This window comes from Mustelus asterias, chromosome 11 (assembly GCF_964213995.1).
Source record: "Mustelus asterias chromosome 11, sMusAst1.hap1.1, whole genome shotgun sequence".
NCBI classification, from domain to species: Eukaryota; Metazoa; Chordata; class Chondrichthyes; order Carcharhiniformes; family Triakidae; genus Mustelus; species Mustelus asterias.
The window spans coordinates 45,372,971-45,391,122 of NC_135811.1; the positions used below are offsets into that span (position 1 = coordinate 45,372,971).

The window sequence follows — 18,152 nt, forward strand, 5'->3', positions numbered from 1 at the left end:
TCAGTTTTGTGGCAACAATCCCAAATCGAAGGAGGCTTGAAAGTCTTTACCGACTACTTTCCCCAGCAGCCTCAGATGCATCCCATCAGGACTGGGTGATTTTTCTACTTGAGTGCCCAACATTTTTAATACTTCCTCTATCTAATTTTATCCTATGCAATTTCTTTGATATCCTTCATTAGTGTAATATTAGCAGCATCTTTAATGAAGACCAGCTCAATGAACCATTTAGTACCTCAGGTCCTCTGCCTTCTCCGGGGTGGGGGGGCTTGCAGGCATTCCATGTTTAAACACTTGTATGCTGGGTGATCCCCTCAGCTGAAGTTACAGAATGACACCACCTGTTTCTTAATATAAATTATCGCTTTAAGGTGAATCACTGCAGTAGTATTTTTTTTAAAAACTAGGTTTAAGTGAGAAAATCTAGGATCCAGTTAATTGGAGATTGTTGTTTCAGGGTTTAAAACTGATGTGCACTCGCCATGCTGCAGCTCAGAATAGGTTGTGTTTATTTGTACTGTAACACCAGAGGGAGCACTTACTGCATATGCCCAGATGCAGTGACAGTGCCAGTGATGTCACTGGCAGCAACTTTCTAGGTAGCTACCTACATCAAAATAAACACAGTGAAGATAACCCAACACTGTTCTCGCACCAGTTGCCCTTTGCCACGATTTCATAGAAAACCCTACGGTGCAGAAGGAGGCCATTCGGCCCATCAAGTCTGCACCGACAATAATCCCATCCCCGGCCCTATCCCCACAACCCCACACATTTACCCCACTAATCCCTCTAACCTATACATCCCGACCCAATCCTTCTGGAAAAGATGGTGGGGAGTGGAAGGGAGAAGCAATGGGAATGGCAGTGGGTAGGAAGGAGCAGGAGAGTGGGAGCTGAGGTTTTGGAGTGCACAATGATGATTGAAGAAATTGTGCATTTTTCAATGGAGTGTTTTAATTACTTGATATCTATGTTCTAAATCTATGATAAAACATTTTGTATATATTTTGACTTTCCATTTGCAAATCTTGTAAGCAGTTTCCATTGATGAATTCCTCTGCTCCCATACCAAGTAAACTCTGTTAACATGTCGCCTTGTAATTGCGACCTTTATCCGTGCTGGCATTCTAGCACCTAAGTTTAACACCTCCAAATTCCTGAGGTTTTATTTCAAAGAACCTTACTTAAGCCAGCTCAACTTTGCCATTTAACTATATGATAGAATATGCAAAAAGGATTATACAAGGAGGTTATAACTCATCCGGAAAGACTGAACAGACCAAGGCTCTTTTCTGTAAAAGAGAGGGAGTGACCCAATGCATGTTTTTAAGATTATGAAAAGATTTGATGGGGGTAAACGTAGAGTAAATGTTTCCATTTCTAAGAAAGTCCACATCCAGAGGACTGTCAGTAATCTATTCAGGCAAAATTTCTTTACAAAGACAGCTGCACAGAATGGTTGCAGCACAGAAAGAGGCCATTCACCCTGTCTTGCCCATGTCAACTATCCAATAATTTCCAGTCTCCTGCCATTTCCCTCTGGCCCTGCAAAATTTCTTAAAAGATAATTATCCAATAGCCCTTTGAAAGCTACCATTGAATATGCCTTCATCACACTCTCGGGTAGTGTGTTCCAGATCCTAACACTTCCTCTAGAAAACACCTGTGCCTCCTCTCAACCTTCTCTTCTGAGGAGGGAGCCCAGCTAACTTCTCCAATCTATCCTTATAACCAAAGTCCCTCATCCCTGAAACGACTCTTGTAAATCTTTTTTGCACTTTCTCTAGGGTGTTCACATCCTCCCTAAAGTGCGGTGCCCAGAATTGGACCCAATGCTCCAGTTGAGACTGAACCAGTGTTTTATACAGGTTCACTATAGCCTCCTTGCTTTTGTACTTTTTGCCTCCATCTGTAAAGCCTGGGATCTCGTGCTACCACATGGACTATTTGAACTAAATAGCATGGGTGGATTTAAGGGATGCTGGATGGAAGTGTATCTGGAAGAAAGGAATACAAGGATATACTGATGGGATGAAATGCATTAGGGTAGAAGACTTGTATAAACAGCACCATAGACCATTTGGGCCAATTAGCCTATAAGACCATAAGACATAGGAGCGGAAGTAAGGCCATTCGGCCCATCGAGTCCACTCCACCATTCAATCATGGTTGATTTCAACTCCATTTACCCGCTCTCTCCCCATAGCCCTTAATTCCTCGAGAAATCAAGCATTTATCAATTTCTGTCTTGAAGACGCTCAACGTCTCGGCCTCCACAGCCCTCTGTGGCAATGAATTCCACAGACCCACCACTCTCTGGCTGAAGAAATTTCTCCTCATCTCTGTTCTAAAGTGACTCCCTTTTATTCTAAGGCTGTGCCCCCGCGTCCTAGTCTCCCCTGTTAATGGAAACAACTTCCCTACGTCCATCCTATCTAAGCCGTTCATTATCTTGTAAGTTTCTATCAGATCTCCCCTCAACCTCCTAAACTCCAATGAATATAATCCCACGATCCTCAGACGTTCATTGTATGTCAGGCCTACCATTCCTGGGATCATCCGTGTGAATCTCCGCTGGACCCGCTCCAGTGCCAGTATGTCCTTCCTGAGGTGTGGGGCCAAAGATTGCTCACAGTACTCCAAATGGGGCCTAACCAGTGCTTTATAAAGCCTCAGAAGTACATCCCTGCTTTTGTATTCCAAGCCTCTTGAGATAAATGACAACATTACATTTGCTTTCTTAATTACGGACTCAACCTGCAAGTTTACCTTTAGAGAATCCTGGACTAGGACTCCCAAGTCCCTTTGCACTTTAGCATTATGAATTTTGTCACCGTTTAGAAAATAGTCTATGCCTCTATTCTTTTTTCCAAAGTGTACGACCTCGCACTTGCCCACGTTGAATTTCATCAGCCACTTCTTGGACCACTCTCCTAAACTGTCTAAATCTTTCTGCAGCCTCCCCACCTCCTCAATACTACCTGCCCCTCCACCTATCTTTGTATCATCGGCAAACTTGGCCAGAATGCCCCCAGTCCCGTCATCTAGATCGTTAATATATAAAGAGAACAGCTGTGGCCCCAACACTGAACCCTGCGGGACACCACTTGTCACCGGTTGCCATTCTGAGAAAGAACCTTTTATCCCAACTCTCTGCCTTCTGTCTGACAGCCAATCGTCAATCCATGTTAGTACCTTGCCTCGAATACCATGGGCCCTTATTTTACTCAGCAGTCTCCCGTGAGGCACCTTGTCAAAGGCCTTTTGGAAGTCAAGATAGATAACACCCATTGGCTCTCCTTGGTCTAACCTATTTGTTATCTCTTCAAAGAACTCTAACAGGTTTGTCAGGCACGACCTCCCCTTACTAAATCCATGCTGACTTGTCTTAATCCGACCCTGCACTTCCAAGAATTTAGAAATCTCATCCTTAACGATGGATTCTAGAATTTTGCCAACAACTGAGGTTAGGCTAATTGGCCTATAATTTTCCATCTTTTTTCTTGTTCCCTTCTTGAACAGTGGGGTTACAACAGCGATTTTCCAATCCTCTGGGACTTTCCCTGACTCCAGTGACTTTTGAAAGATCATAACTAACGCCTCCACTATTTCTTCAGCTATCTCCTTTAGAACTCTAGGATGTAGCCCATCTGGGCCCGGAGATTTATCAATTTTCAGACCTTTTAGTTTCTCTGGCACTTTCTCCTTTGTGATGGCAACCATATTCAACTCTGCCCCCTGACTTTCCTGAATTGTTGGGATATTACTCATGTCTTCTACTGTGAAGACTGACGCAAAGTACTTATTAAGTTCCTCAGCTATTTCCTTGTCTCCCATCACTAGGTTACCAGCGTCATTTTGGAGCGGCCCAATGTCTACTTTTGCCTCCCGTTTGTTTTTAATGTATTTAAAGAAACTTTTACTATCATTTCTAATGTTACTGGCTAGCCTACCTTCATATTTGATCCTCTCCTTCCTTATTTCTCTCTTTGTTATCCTCTGTTTGTTTTTATAGCCTTCCCAATTTTCTGACTTCCCACTACTCTTTGCCACATTATAGGCTCTCTCTTTTGTCTTGATGCATTCCCTGACTTCCTTTGTCAGCCATGGCTGCCTAATCCCCCCTCTGATAACCTTTCTTTTGTTTGGGATGAACCTCTGCACTGTGTCCTCAATTACTCCCAGAAACTCCTGCCATTGCTGTTCTACTGTCTTTCCCACTAGGCTCTGCTTCCAGTCGATTTTTGTCAGTTCCTCCCTCATGCGCCTGTAATTACCTTTATTTAACTGTAGAACCTTCACATCTGATTCTGCCTTCCTTCTTTCAAATTGCAGACTGAATTCTACCATATTATGATCACTGCTTCCTAAGTGTTCCCTTACTTTAAGATCTTTTATCACGTCTGGCTCATTACATAACACTAAGTCCAGAATAGCCTGTTCCCTCGTGGGCTCCATCACAAGCTGTTCCAAAAAGCCATCCTGTAAACATTCAATGAATTCCCTTTCTTTGGGTCCACTGGCAACATTATTTACCCAGTCCACCTGCATATTGAAATCCCCCATGATCACTGTGACCTTGCCTTTCTGACATTGTGCTGTAGATGCTTGCCTGTCCTGCTAGTTAGACCATTTGATTTTGTTTTTATAGACTTTAGGTAAGGATGTGGGCCTTTAAAATGGGGACCAGATTTAATCTGCATGCCCCATTCCCAATGTTCCTCATTTCATCAGAACGACTACAATTGGACTTGACTCTGCAGGACCCTGGAAGGCTGACGTATAAATTAATCACCAGTACAGATAGTGATTTTCAGCCATATCCAATATTTTATTCTTGACGTTGTCTTCACATATGTCAGATATGTGCAGGATAGGTTGATTGGCCATACCAAATTGCCCGAGTGTCAGGGGGATTAGCAGAGTAAATATGTGAGGTCATGGGGATAGGGCCTGCGTGGGATTGTTGTCAGTGCAGGCTCAATGGGCTGAATGGCTTCCATCTGCACTGTAGGGATTCTATGATTCTATATATGTGGAAAGAAATACAATTTGTTACCTCTATTCTCTTATTGATGCAATGCCCACTTTTTGTATTTTAACATATTAACCCAAAAATGAATCTTCCCATTTCACAAATCTCAGTTGTATCGCTTAACTTCATATTTCTTCGATGAAAAAAATGCCCCAATTCCTTGTGTATCTGGTTTTATGAAAGAACTGCATTTTAAACTGGCCCTTTTGCTCTATTAACTTATTAACAGTTCATGGGCTTTTAATGTTTCATGAATTATGGCTACCTCTCTGCTGCAGCAATAAACTCTTTCTGAACTTGCATGATATGCATGTACCTGGTGTTGGACCAGTTGAAGAGCATGACTCTTCATCCAGCTGCAGTGAAGGGCATCTTCCATACATGGGCACATTCCTCTGTTGCATCAAAACCAGTGTTAGTCAACTTATTTTGCCTATAGTCATACTTGCTGCAAACTGTTATCATCAAATTTGAGTATTAATTACCTAAAGCCTTTGCTCTGATCAATGAGCAAAGTAATGGACAACATGGGAGCGAAGGGGATCAAAGGATATGGTGGGGGTGGGAGAGAGGATCAGACTATTGAGCTAGATGATTAGCCATGATCATAATGAATGACAGAGCCTCCTCTTGCCCTATTTTCTATATTTCTAAATCACAGTTCTAACATGGTTCCCTTTGAGGTTCCACTAGTGACTGGACACTATGCAGATCTATTACTATTAGCAGCTACTCTTTCATTGCTAAAATAAGCCTAAATTTCCAAACATTGCTCCATTTTCAGATTTCCCCAACCTCTTTACTAGTGTCTATCTGATGTTTGTGCTTTATCACTGCTTACCTTATTGTCTCCTCCCGTTCCTATAACCATTCACTTCTTTGAACGTGTTTCAACATCAATCTTGGCTGGTCTGTACTTTAACTTCATTCCCCTGTCTTTGAAACCCATGATGTGGAGATGCCGGCGTTGGACTGGGGTAAGCACAGTAAGAAGTCTCACAACACCAGGTTAAAGTCCAAGTTGGACTTTAACCTGGTGTGAGACTTCTTACTTTGAAACCCATGCCATGAAACCCTTACTTAGCAAAAAAATTGCATCTGAAAGCTCTGCCCTGAAAGCTTCAATTGTCCTAAAATCTATGGTCTTTCGGTCCAGATAATTCAGAGTCTTGTGGACATTTTGAGTCTCGGAGGCGGTCCCTCATTTTACTCCTAAATGACCTAGCTCTATTTTAAGGATATGTCGTCTGTCTTGATTTCTTCACCAGGTGAAATGATTTATCTTTGCCATTGAATCCTTTAAACATTTTAAACTTTCTTGTGGTGGAAAGACAAAAAATTATGATAGAAAAGGCTTTTTAATTGATCTAGAAGTGTGAAAAATAATACTGTAATTTGCTGTAGTAACTGGTGCACAAAGAAAACTTGCCTGTGCTTGGGGATAGCCCAGATTTGCACCATCGACTAGCCATGTGAAATATGAGAACTTGCTAATATGAATTTCTCTCATGCAGGTCCTCTTGTAAACTAAAAATGTCATCCCAAACCTCTTCGAGTAAAAAAGAAGAAAAGGGCAAGAACATACAAGTGGTTATACGATGCAGGTAATGGAAATAATCATCTTTTGTTACCAACTTTTTGCTTAGGTCAAGCTCGCAAAGGGAACAAATTGTGAAATATGTATTTGGCCATGGGACATGACACCTCATGTCAGTGTTTGTTTATAAAGGCCATGAGTAAACGGTTTCCTGCTTTCCACCTGTAACATCAAAAAAATTTTTTTTTTGCTTGTGACGTCGTGTAGATTACAGTCTATGTGTACAATGAGAATTTTTTTGTTTATTCTGGGTTGTATAGTGATATTTACACAGTTTACACAGTTCCATTTGTGTAAATCTCTGATTGCTGATACAGATCTTGTTAATGTGATTTTAAGATTTAGCACAAATAAAACAAGAAGTCTTTGACTCTTTAAATTTCCTTAGTTCTCAAATTCAAACCATCAATAAGAAATTTGTAATGTGTTCAGATGGGGTAAAGTTGCCTGCATTGAGGGTCAGATTTTTCAGAACTTGTAGACCACAGTTTAGACTCTGATGGGCTTTAATAAATCTAGTTTTGTCTATACCTTTTCATTTTTGGACTATATCTATATTTTTTGCACTTGGATTTGGGCTAAAATATGTAAAATTCATAATTTCACCTGACTAAACAACTTGCTACCATTTAATATTGTATGTAACTTGACCTATACAGTCTTTGATTTAACTCTAATTTATTTTTACGACTTTTTCAAGGAGTTCTCTCATAAATCACCATCTTGTGTTATCTGTAAAGCTTTCTTAATTCTTGTTCTCTGCCTGTCTCAATCTGGCCTCATCTTTGCAAGCCTTTAATTTATCATGTTAAACTCAGAAGTGGAAAAGCAGATAGAGAAAAATAGGATTTCAAACGTAATCAAGAGTGAAAAAACTTCTGTCCCAGGAAATAAAGCCAAACACATTCATATTGATTGTAAGTTTTTAAATATAATACTGATGAGTTTAAAATTCTCAAATATGTCTTGCTGTAAGTTCTTGAAGCTGAAATCAGTAGACATTTCACTGAGTAGCTGGAGAAGGAATTCAGCAAGTGTCCCACTAGGTTTTGATTGCATCTTCTGTTTGCTAGCTGTTTTAAAGTGCTGTCTTGTAGAATTGGCAGGCCTCCTGTCTAAGGTCTGATTCTAGACTATGTTGTCTGTGAAGAAGACTAATTTTTAAGATGCATATTTTCCCTTTTAAGAAACTTTGCCACTGTATTTTTAAAACACAACTTGTTGCTTTCCACAGACCTTTCAGTTTAGCAGAACGCAAAGCAAGCTGCTCCAATGTGGTTGAATGTGACCCTGTAAAGAAAGAAGTCACTATACGTACTTCTGGACCAGGAGCTGACAAGGCACCCAAAAAGTATACATTTGACATGGTAAGAAATGTAGTTTGTCTCCTACAGAAATCATCAAGAAAATATCAAGAAGCAAGTACCTAACATATTTTTAATTCCAGGTATTTGGACCTTCTGCAAAGCAAATCGATGTGTACAAGAGTGTGGTGTACCCCATCCTGGATGAAGTAATCATGGGATACAACTGTACCATTTTTGCGTAAGTTGAATAATTTTTCAACATCAATGAAATTTTTCTGCTCCAGGATTTTGCTACTGGCTACTTTTAATTTTCCCATTAAATCAAATCCTTAATTTTCAGTTGATCGCCATAATTATAAGACATGTAATGTTTTCAATATCATACTTTTCTGTTCTATTCCAAATTCGTATTCAAACCTTTAAGTCCAGCATACTCTGCTTTCTTGCACCTTTCGGGTGTCGCACCTCAAGAATCCACCAGTCTGTAGATCAATGACTAGCAGAAATGAGAAAACACTAGAAAGGTGACCAATGAAAGTGCTTTTGATTTCATTTCCAAAGATGCTGCTTGCTAAGCGTCAGAAACATAAATCTGCTCAAATGTTTCAGTTTTTTGTCTGCCACGCCCTTTGTTGTTCGGTTAAGTATGCAGTTGGAAACACTTTAGCAAGCATAAATTTATCTTTACCTGGAGTATTAAAACACATTTTTTGAAGAATGGCTTGTTCAGGAGCAGGAATCCTTGCCAACTTTTCTCTCCCTGTCATAATCTGGATCAAAAGAAGAGTCATCCAGACTCGATGTTACCTCTGTTCTATTTCCACAGATGCTGTCAGACCTGCAAAGATTTTCTGGCATTCTCTGTTTTTGTTTCAGATTCCATCACCTGCAGTAACTTATTTTTATCATAAACCAGGTATCCAGTACAACACTTCTACCACTGCCCCAACTGAAGTCAGCTAACTTGGCCGAAAGCTGAGACTTCTCTGGGATGTGATCTGGGATCAATCACCGCGAAGGCTGTGAATGTTTGTTTCTAAGCCGTTGTCATGAAACCTCCTAAATTAATCTCTTTTTAAATTTGGCTTAGGTATGGGCAAACGGGTACTGGGAAAACCTTTACTATGGAAGGTGAAAGATCTCAAAAGGAGCAATACACCTGGGAAGAAGTAAGTGGCAGAATATTTGCTTGTTACATTTTGTAAAATGATGTGTGGATTTTCTTCTTTTGTTTAGCTAATTCCTTCATTTTTAGTTGTGAAAAACTGGGTATGTAAAATTCCAGTAAACCAGTTAATGGTTTCATCATGTATTTTTTTTAAACATCCCTGCAGTTGACTTTATTGAGGTAACTAATGCTGTGAGCATAATTGATGTTATAACTGACTTAGTTTGAATTAACAAATCAGTTTTAAAATATAAATTCAGCAGCAACTTGCAGCAAATTAAGTGCTTGTTAAGTGCAGTCACTAATGTAGGAAACATGGCAGTCAATTTCAAAAGACTGAAGCAGGCACGAAAGATGGAAGCAATTCATGTTCTGTGAAAATACAGCACAGTTAAAGATTTACAACGTATAAACTACTTTTTGGCATGGGACAGAAGGATCTCTTGTGGTTGGGTCTGTGCACTTAGACCCCTAATTTCATGCGGAGGGGTGAGACTCCGGTAATGATCTTTGACTGCTTGTTTTGTTACAAAGGCTTCACAGATACTATTAAGTTATTTTTAGCACATTTCGCAGCTGAGGAGAGGTACTAATTTATTTGAGGGTAAAATTTATGTTGCTGGAGTTTTGCCATTAGCAGTAAAATAAATTTTAATTTTCAACCTGTGGCCTTCATGCACTTGTGTGCACTGTTGACTGTCAGACTGTATGATCCATTTGTAGGGTTTCTTGTTTCCTATGCCAAATACGTGCTGATTCATTGCTCCACAGATAAAACATTTTGATCGAGGCTTTGTAGAAAAACTAAAAATCAAGAGCTACTGATGAATGAGTAGTGCAGTATTATTCACATGTTTGGGTCTCAAATCACTGTTTCTACATTTCTTAACATTCTTTTGAAGTACTCCACTTGCTTTAGAGCATTCTGGGAGGCCCTGAGGCGCTGTTACTGTGAAAGATTTTTTTTCTTGTGTATATTTTATTAATCTCTCCTCCATTAATGAGTTTCCCTGATATTTATGTTCTCTGTAGGATCCTCTGGCTGGAGTTATTCCACGTACGCTGCATCAGATTTTTGAGAGGTTAGCATCACAAGGTGCTGAGTTCTCAGTGAAAGTCTCTCTGTTGGAAATTTATAACGAAGAGCTCTTTGATCTTTTGAGCCCCACTTCGGATGTTAGTGAGAGGCTGCAGATGTTTGATGATCCTCGCAATAAGGTAGTGATTTTAGTCATTGGACTGCAATCATTGGCAAAGTTGCAGTAATCTGATGCTCTACAAGCAGATTGCTGTTCTCCCCAGAAAGTAGGACTTGGTAAATACTGTTTTGTTGTTTTTTTTCCATATGGTATGGTAGAGGGGAGTTATAATCAAAGGACTTGAAGAAATTTCTGTCCATAACAAAGATGAAGTTTATCAGATTCTGGAGAGAGGAGCAGCAAAGAGGACAACTGCTGCGACACTAATGAATGCTTACTCAAGGTATGGCTGGTTGAGTTCTGTCTGAAGTTCATAAAACTAAATTATGAATACAAAGGGCCAAATTAATTGTTTCAAGTGACGCTTTGCAATGGACATGACTTGCAGATTTTTAAAAATCCCAATACAACCTGACATCTTTTAGCAATTTTATTAGTTTCATATTTGGCTTTTAATTGGACTCGTCCGATGAAGGAGCAGCGCTCCGAAAACTCGTGATTCCAAATAAACCTGTTGGACTTTAACCTGGTGTTGAGAGACTTCTTTCTGTGCCCACCCCAGCCCATTGCCGGCATCTCCACATCATGGCTTTTAATTAGTGTTGCCGAAGGCATTCTGAACAATCTTGCGACACCAACGCTGAAAGCTAAATTTTCTGTACTGTGAATACCTTAAATTTGTCTTTCACAACATACGAGTGTCATACAATCGCAACAGCCAGCTTGAATGAGCAAAGACCCCAGGGAGTGCTGCTAAAACAACAATGTTCTGGAATTACGAACTTTCTCAAGAGTGACATACTTTTTTTTTCCAGTCGTTCCCATTCCGTCTTTTCCATTACAATTCATATGAAGGAGACTACACTTGACGGGGAGGAACTCGTAAAGATTGGCAAACTGAATTTGGTGAGTATTTTAAGCAAATTTGCCTTAAATAAGGTATGTGCTTCTATTATTTTATTCCATGCCGAAAGCTAATGTTGGAGGTGTGAACCATAATCTGAATATGCTGGTTTCATGTGAAGACTTGCATAATAAGCTGATTTGTGAAAGCTGCACTCTGAGCAGACCTTGGGTGAAACCATCTCCACATCATGAAACCATTATCCCATGGATTGAGCTGTCAGATGTTGGTTGTTTTTTTTGTGTTGAATTCTGTTTGTGGAATAGGTAGGTCACAGTGATGCTGGGGATTTTTATTACTTTTTTAACCTCTGGGGAATATTTAATCCTTGCATGTTACTTTCTTGTTTCCTTGCATTGGCTATTTTTTAAGCATGCTTCATTTCATTGTTTGCACTGGTCATGATTTGCATAATTACACAAACACTCTATCAGACGATAACAGGCAGCATCAGGTCAGAAACTGGAAACTTAGACCGCACAATTTAGTGAGCTGATATTCTGCAGAGAGAATAAATTGGGTAGTCTACATCCTCCTTTCCCATGTCCTGCTTCTATTTGGCTTCCCATTGTTATGTTCTATATTTAATTGTTTTTCCTAATTTATCAATGCTGTTAATCTGCCACTTTTTTCTGAATTTGATTCCAACAACTGATAGTACTGGCTTCTTTGTGCGAGCTTCTTTATTCCTACTAGAATAGCAAACTACTTTTTTAACTTTTTAAACTTGCTTCCTTGGTGGTTCACCAGGTGTATTAATGTATGGTCCCAGGTTCCATCACTGGGTTCTGCCAACTCTGTTAATCGCTGGTGTTCAGTGGCACGTCACAAATTGGCTCCAAGTCCTAAGTTGGGAAGTATGTAATGGGCAGAATCTGAGCTTTTTTAAAATCAAGATCTGGTGACCTCTGCATCCCTTGAGGGCTTCTTGGGTCAAATAACCTATGACGCTCATTGATGGCAGCTCGGGTGGAGTGCTCTAGGCTACCTAAAGAACCATAGGAAACAAATAACATAGGTGGTAACAAAGTATTTTTAAAAATGTTCTTAATGCAACATTCTGACAGCTTTTGAAGCTGCATTTCAAACATTTATTTAAAATCACATTTTGAAAATTAACCAATAATTGACTTTTTCAACACCATCAAACATCACTTTGTACACTTCACAGTGCACCAACCAAGCAAAATCATAAAACGCAGGGCAATATTTTGTATGTCGTTCAATTCTATAATCTTGAACCATTTGTTTGGCGGAAGAAGTTTCCATTTAGCAGTTGAAAACATTATGCTGTAATATTCCACAAATTGATCTAAGCCCAGTTTAAATGTGGAAACCATGTCCCAAACTGTTACTCTGCAGTCAGTGAAAATGGGCAAAGTCATAATTGGGTCCAATTCCTTCTTGATTCTGCAAAGGTGGATCTTGCTGGAAGTGAGAATATTGGCCGATCTGGAGCTGTTGACAAAAGAGCTCGTGAAGCTGGCAACATCAACCAATCATTGCTTACTCTGGGCAGAGTAATCACAGCGCTGGTGGAGAGAGCCCCTCATGTGCCATACAGGTAATCATTCAATAACTTTTATCCATCTACTCAATGCTCAATAGTATTTAATACCTAGGAACCTGCACCATCAAATTTTACACCAAGGTGTATATATAAAGACTGATGGGGATATCATTGAAGTCAACTCTTGCTGATTGGCCTTTGTTTGTGATGAGTATGTAATGTACATTTTCTCCTAATACTTGGTAATAATGACTTTCTTTATTGGGAAGGTAGTGCAATCCAAATTCTATTTTAGTGACTGATGCCCACATCTAATCTAAATGTTCAGTTTTGTGACTGAACTTTAATCAATAAGAGCGTACACTTAAAACATGGCTTCCTTTGTGACAGTTTTTGAATGAATATCTCAATCTGAAGTGAAGATAGATAATTCTGAATAAGACAACAGAAACTGTATAGAATCAGGAAGATTATTGCTTGTTGGACATACAGGCTTTAAACTATTCATATCTCTTTAAGCTTGGCTATTTGCATGTTCTCCAAACAATATAGGGAGCTTTCTCAAATCATTGAATCTTTTGTCTTTTTTTCTGTACATTTTTCAGAGAATCAAAGCTAACTAGGATCCTCCAGGACTCTCTGGGAGGACGGACTAAAACCTCCATCATTGCCACCATCTCCCCTGCTTCTGTGAATTTTGAAGTTAGTATGCCCTAGTAAAGCGTGACAATTAATCCGTATAGGGCAAATTTTAATTTCTAGTGTTCTTGTGCGCTGTTTACTTCTAAAATAGTTCTCAGAAGTTGATCTCACAATGCATGCTTATTTGGAATTGACATGTTTGCTTATAATTCATCAATCCATTTCAATGTCCCTCATTGATAGGAAACCATCAGCACGCTGGATTATGCCTATCGAGCAAAGAACATTATGAATAAACCTGAAGTCAACCAGAAGCTCACCAAGCGGGCCTTGATTAAGGTATTCAACATGATGGTTCAACCAAAGTATCAAGTTATGTGCCGTCTTACTGCATTTGTTCAAGAAGCTAACTGTACTAAGTAGATGCATAGTATTTCTCTATTCTCTATTCAGAAGTGTTTTTTTAACACTGGTTGAAAGGTGATGTCAAATCCTCTGTTCCTTGATACTGAAATGCCAATTTAGGGCAAATTGTCGTCATGCTGACCTGAACCGAAAAAAACATAAGACTCTTGAAGCAGTCCAGTAGAGTTGTACCAGCCGTTCTGTCTGCAATAGAGAACATAGAACAGTAAACAGAACAGCACAGAACAGGCCCTTCGGCCCACGATGTTGTGTCGAGCTTTATCTGAAACCAAGATCAAGCTATCCCACTCCCTATCATACTGGTGTGCTCCATGAGCTGTAATGATTTACTGTTTCCCTTCCTTGTTTTGCTCTGATGCAACCACTGACTTCCCACTATTTCTGAAGTTCAAATGACTCTCCACAGTTCCATGTCAGATGCAGTGTGAATGCATAATACAGCCATATGCATATCTTACAAGAAATTGAATATGAATATGCGTTGGGTGTCTAGTCCTCCACATAAACTCACTTACCCTGCGTTTCAAATGATGATGTAGCTGAGGTTAATATGTATAGTAATTAGTTTTTGCAAAGCACAATTTGATGTATTCATTGATCTTTTTCCTGTGATTTGATTTTGATTTAATGGCTGTCTTTTTTTTACAACAACTGTCGTTGTTCTCTTTGCTGTACCTTCAACTGCCCTTGTTCAAAGTCCTAAATTATTGTATATCTGGTGTAATTGGATAACTGCATTGATTTTTCAGGAGTACACTGAGGAGATTGAAAGACTAAAGCGTGATCTTGCTGCAGCACGTGAGAAAAATGGAGTGTACATGTCTTCAGAGAACTATGAGTGAGTGTATTTTCTCTTCCATGAGATGTGAGCATCACTGGCAAGGTGAACATTTTTTACCCATTCTCAATTGTCCTTAAACTGAGTGACTTGCTGTGCCATTTCAGAGGGCAGTCAAGAATCAGCCACACTGCTGTGGTTATGGAGTCATGTATAGGCCACATCAGATAAGGATAGCAGATTTTTTTCCCCAAAAGAAGGAACATTTACACAACGGACCATGGTTTCGTGTCACCATTACTGAGACTTGCTTTTCAACTCCAGTTTCTTTCTTGAATTTCAACACCACCTGATGCCCTGGTGGGGTCTGAACGCTTGTCCCCCTGAATATCGGCTTCTGGATGACATTGCCAGTGTGTGTCTACCCCTACCACCCAGGTGTTGGGACTCAGCTCTTTGAGCTTTACATTTTTGGAATTGTCTGTTTTATACACACTGGGCTAATTTCTGCATGATAAGACTTGTGTGCAGAGCCTTATGTGCAGTGCCATGATGAATTTTTAAAATTGGCTGTGGAGGCTTTCACTTCAATTTAGTGATTTGATCCCCTTTTATCCAATGTCTCGTGTAATGTCTTTTTTGCAAGTAGTAGGTACTGGTTTGAGATGGTTAATGACACTACATGTTGTCATATTGAATAATGCATTATGGCTGAACTGACTGAATTTTTAATAGTGTGTAACCTCAGCCATAGAAAATACTGTGTAGAGTCATTGAAATGTTGTACTGTAAATAATTGGCCAATGCAAGTTATATTTTGAGTACAATGGTGTAGCCATCAATTTTTCAGTTTTGTACAAGAATTAAAATGTTGAGCTTATCTCATCCTCTCCTGGACGAAGTTGAATTGTTCAAACTGATCTGCCAGACTGCTTCAAAATATAGAAAGTAATAAGAGTACTCTACAGAGAATTGCTACATTGATACTTGGTTTAAATATTTGATATGGAACAGCTGCTCTTCGTTCTGGAGTAGTGACCTAACTACGTATTTTGTTCTCCTTCTTAGATTTCTGCAATGTAGGGTGGCTGGACAGGAAGATCTGATTAGTGACTATGTAGAAAAGATTGCTGCTATGGAAGAGGAACTGAAACAGGTAATGAAGCATAATGGAATACTCTGATCATAACAGCTTGCAAAAGTAGCAAAATATTCCAAGACGCGTCAAGAGCATTATCAATCAAAATTGGACATCAAATAAGAGTGACAATGCCAAATCTACACAATTCCCCCCCCCCCCCCACAGGTTGTCTAGAAGAATACAGGGGGATCAAACAGAAAAAGGATGTGCACGATAGGCACAGAACTAAACGCTGCAGATAGTCTAGATGAGTATAGGAAGTGCAGAGATGAAGTGAAATAAGGAAATTAAAGAAAGGGCATGAAAAAAGATTAGCAATTAACGTTAAAAAAACCCCAAGATGTTTTACCAATATATTAATGGTAAAAGGTTTAGTTAAGGAAAAAATGGAGCCTATCAGAGATAAAGAAGGGAACTTGTGTGTAGATGCTGAGGCTGTAGGAAGGGTTTTAAATGAATATTTTGTCTCCGTGTTTATAAAGGAAAGGGATGATGCAGACTTGGTAGTCTAGGAGGAACACAGATATTGGACGGGATAATCATAAAGACAGAGGAAGCACTTGAAGAGTTGGAATCCTTGGAAGTTGATAAGTCGGCAGGGCCAGATGACTGTTTCCAAGGCTGCTGAAGGAAGTCAGGGAAGAGATAGAAGACGCTCTGGAGCTGATTTTCCAATCCTCACTAGAAGCTGGAGGACTGGAGAAATGCAAACTTAGTTCCATTGTTTAAAAAGGGATTGAAGGAAATGCCAAATAATTATAACCCAGTTAGTCTTGCATCGGTGATGGGCAAATTAGTAGAATCAATCCTGAGAGAGGATTAACTGTCACATGTAAAGGCATAGATTTATCAGGGATGGCAAGTCTGGATTTGTTAAACAAACTTGATCAAATTCTTTGAGGAAGTGACAAGAAGGGTTGGTAGTGCAGTGGATGTTGCGTACATAGATTTTAGCAAGGTGTTTAACAAGGTGGCAAATTGGTCAAAAAGCTCTTGGGATGCAGGGTAACATGGCAAACTGAATCAAAGGTTGGCTTAGTAACAGGAAACAAAGGGTATTGGTCGATGGATACCCTTGCGAATGCAAACTTGTTTCAAGTGATGTTCAACAGGGTTTGGTGTTGGGACCCTTGCTATTTGTGTTGTACATTAACAATTTGGACGTGAAAATGGGGGGCATGATTGGAAAATTTGCAGATACAAAGATTGGCTGAGTAGTGGATAGTGTAGAGGAAAGCTATAATCTACGAAACAATATTGATGGATTGGTGGCGTGGGTGGTCAAGTGGCAGATGGATTTTAACATAGAAGTGTGAGGTAATTAGGTTGGTCAAATAGTTATTGGCAATACACAGTAAATAGGAATATACTAAGAAGGGCCGATGAAATGAGAGATCTTGCTGTACAAGTACACAGGTCCCTAAAGGCAGCAGTTCAAGTAGACAAGATTGTAAAGAAGGTGTATGGAATGCTCTCCTTCAATGGTAGAGGTATAGAATATCAAAGTACGGATGAAGTAAAAATTGTATAAAACACTGGTGAGGCCACAACTGGAGTATTGTGTGCAGTTCTGGTCACCATATTACAGGAAGGACATAATTGTTCTGCAGAGAGTGCAGAGGAGGTTTACAAGAATCATAGAAACCCTACAGTGTAGAAAGAGGCCATTCGGCCCATCGAGTCTACACCGACCACAATCCCACCCAGGCCCTACCCCCATATTTACCCGCTAATCCCTCTAACCTACCCATCTCAAGACACTAAGGGGCAATTTTAGCACGGCCAATCAACCTAACCCCCACATCTTTGGACTGTGGGGGGAAACCGGAACACCCGGAGGAAACCCACGCAGACACGAGGAGAATGTGCAAACTCCACACAGAGAGTGACCCAAGCCGGGAATCGAACCCAGGTCCCTGGAGCTGTGAAGCAGCAGTGCTAACCACTGTGCTACCGTGCCGCCCCCTGTATGCTGCCAGGGCTAGAAAAGTGTATTTAGGAAGAGAGATTGGATAGGTTAGGGTTGTTTTCCTTGGAACAAAGAAGGCTGAGGGGTGACTTGATAGAGGTGTACTAAATTGAGGGGAAGAGCGAGTGGACAGAATCCTAGAACCATGGGACCATGGATTCAAAATAAGTAGCAGTAGGTGTAGAGGGGACATGAGGAAGAACTTTTTTAAGCAGAAGGTAATGGGTGTCTTAAATTTGCTGCCTGAGTTGGTGGGGAAGGTAGAGGCCCTAAACTCTTTTTAAAAAAATACCTGAATCTACAACTTAAGTGCTGGGTGCAGGAAGGTGGAAGTAGAAAGGGCACCTGGGTGTCCTTGGGCTGGCATGGACAAGATGGGCCAAATAGCTGCCTCCTGTACTGAGGCAGGGTCAGATGAGTGACGTGAGTACACTTGGTGATGGAGTAGATGGTTTCAAACATAATGTTGCAAA

The 18,152-nt window shown here is 40.1% G+C and overlaps 1 protein-coding gene across 3 annotated transcripts in view; it reads left to right on the forward strand.

Annotated features, from left to right (window-relative positions):
* kif11 (kinesin family member 11) overlaps positions 1-18,152 on the forward strand; it is a 43,646-nt gene that overhangs the window by 4,968 nt on the left and 20,526 nt on the right. For all 3 annotated transcript variants that reach the window (XM_078223522.1, XM_078223521.1, XM_078223523.1), the window contains 12 exons: positions 6,553-6,642; positions 7,870-8,002; positions 8,083-8,180; positions 9,033-9,111; positions 10,143-10,328; positions 10,468-10,592; positions 11,125-11,215; positions 12,632-12,777; positions 13,329-13,425; positions 13,609-13,704; positions 14,541-14,629; positions 15,638-15,725. In XM_078223522.1, the coding sequence (XP_078079648.1) occupies positions 6,553-6,642; positions 7,870-8,002; positions 8,083-8,180; positions 9,033-9,111; positions 10,143-10,328; positions 10,468-10,592; positions 11,125-11,215; positions 12,632-12,777; positions 13,329-13,425; positions 13,609-13,704; positions 14,541-14,629; positions 15,638-15,725 (1,318 nt within the window). The remainder of the gene's footprint in view (positions 1-6,552; positions 6,643-7,869; positions 8,003-8,082; positions 8,181-9,032; positions 9,112-10,142; positions 10,329-10,467; positions 10,593-11,124; positions 11,216-12,631; positions 12,778-13,328; positions 13,426-13,608; positions 13,705-14,540; positions 14,630-15,637; positions 15,726-18,152) is intronic.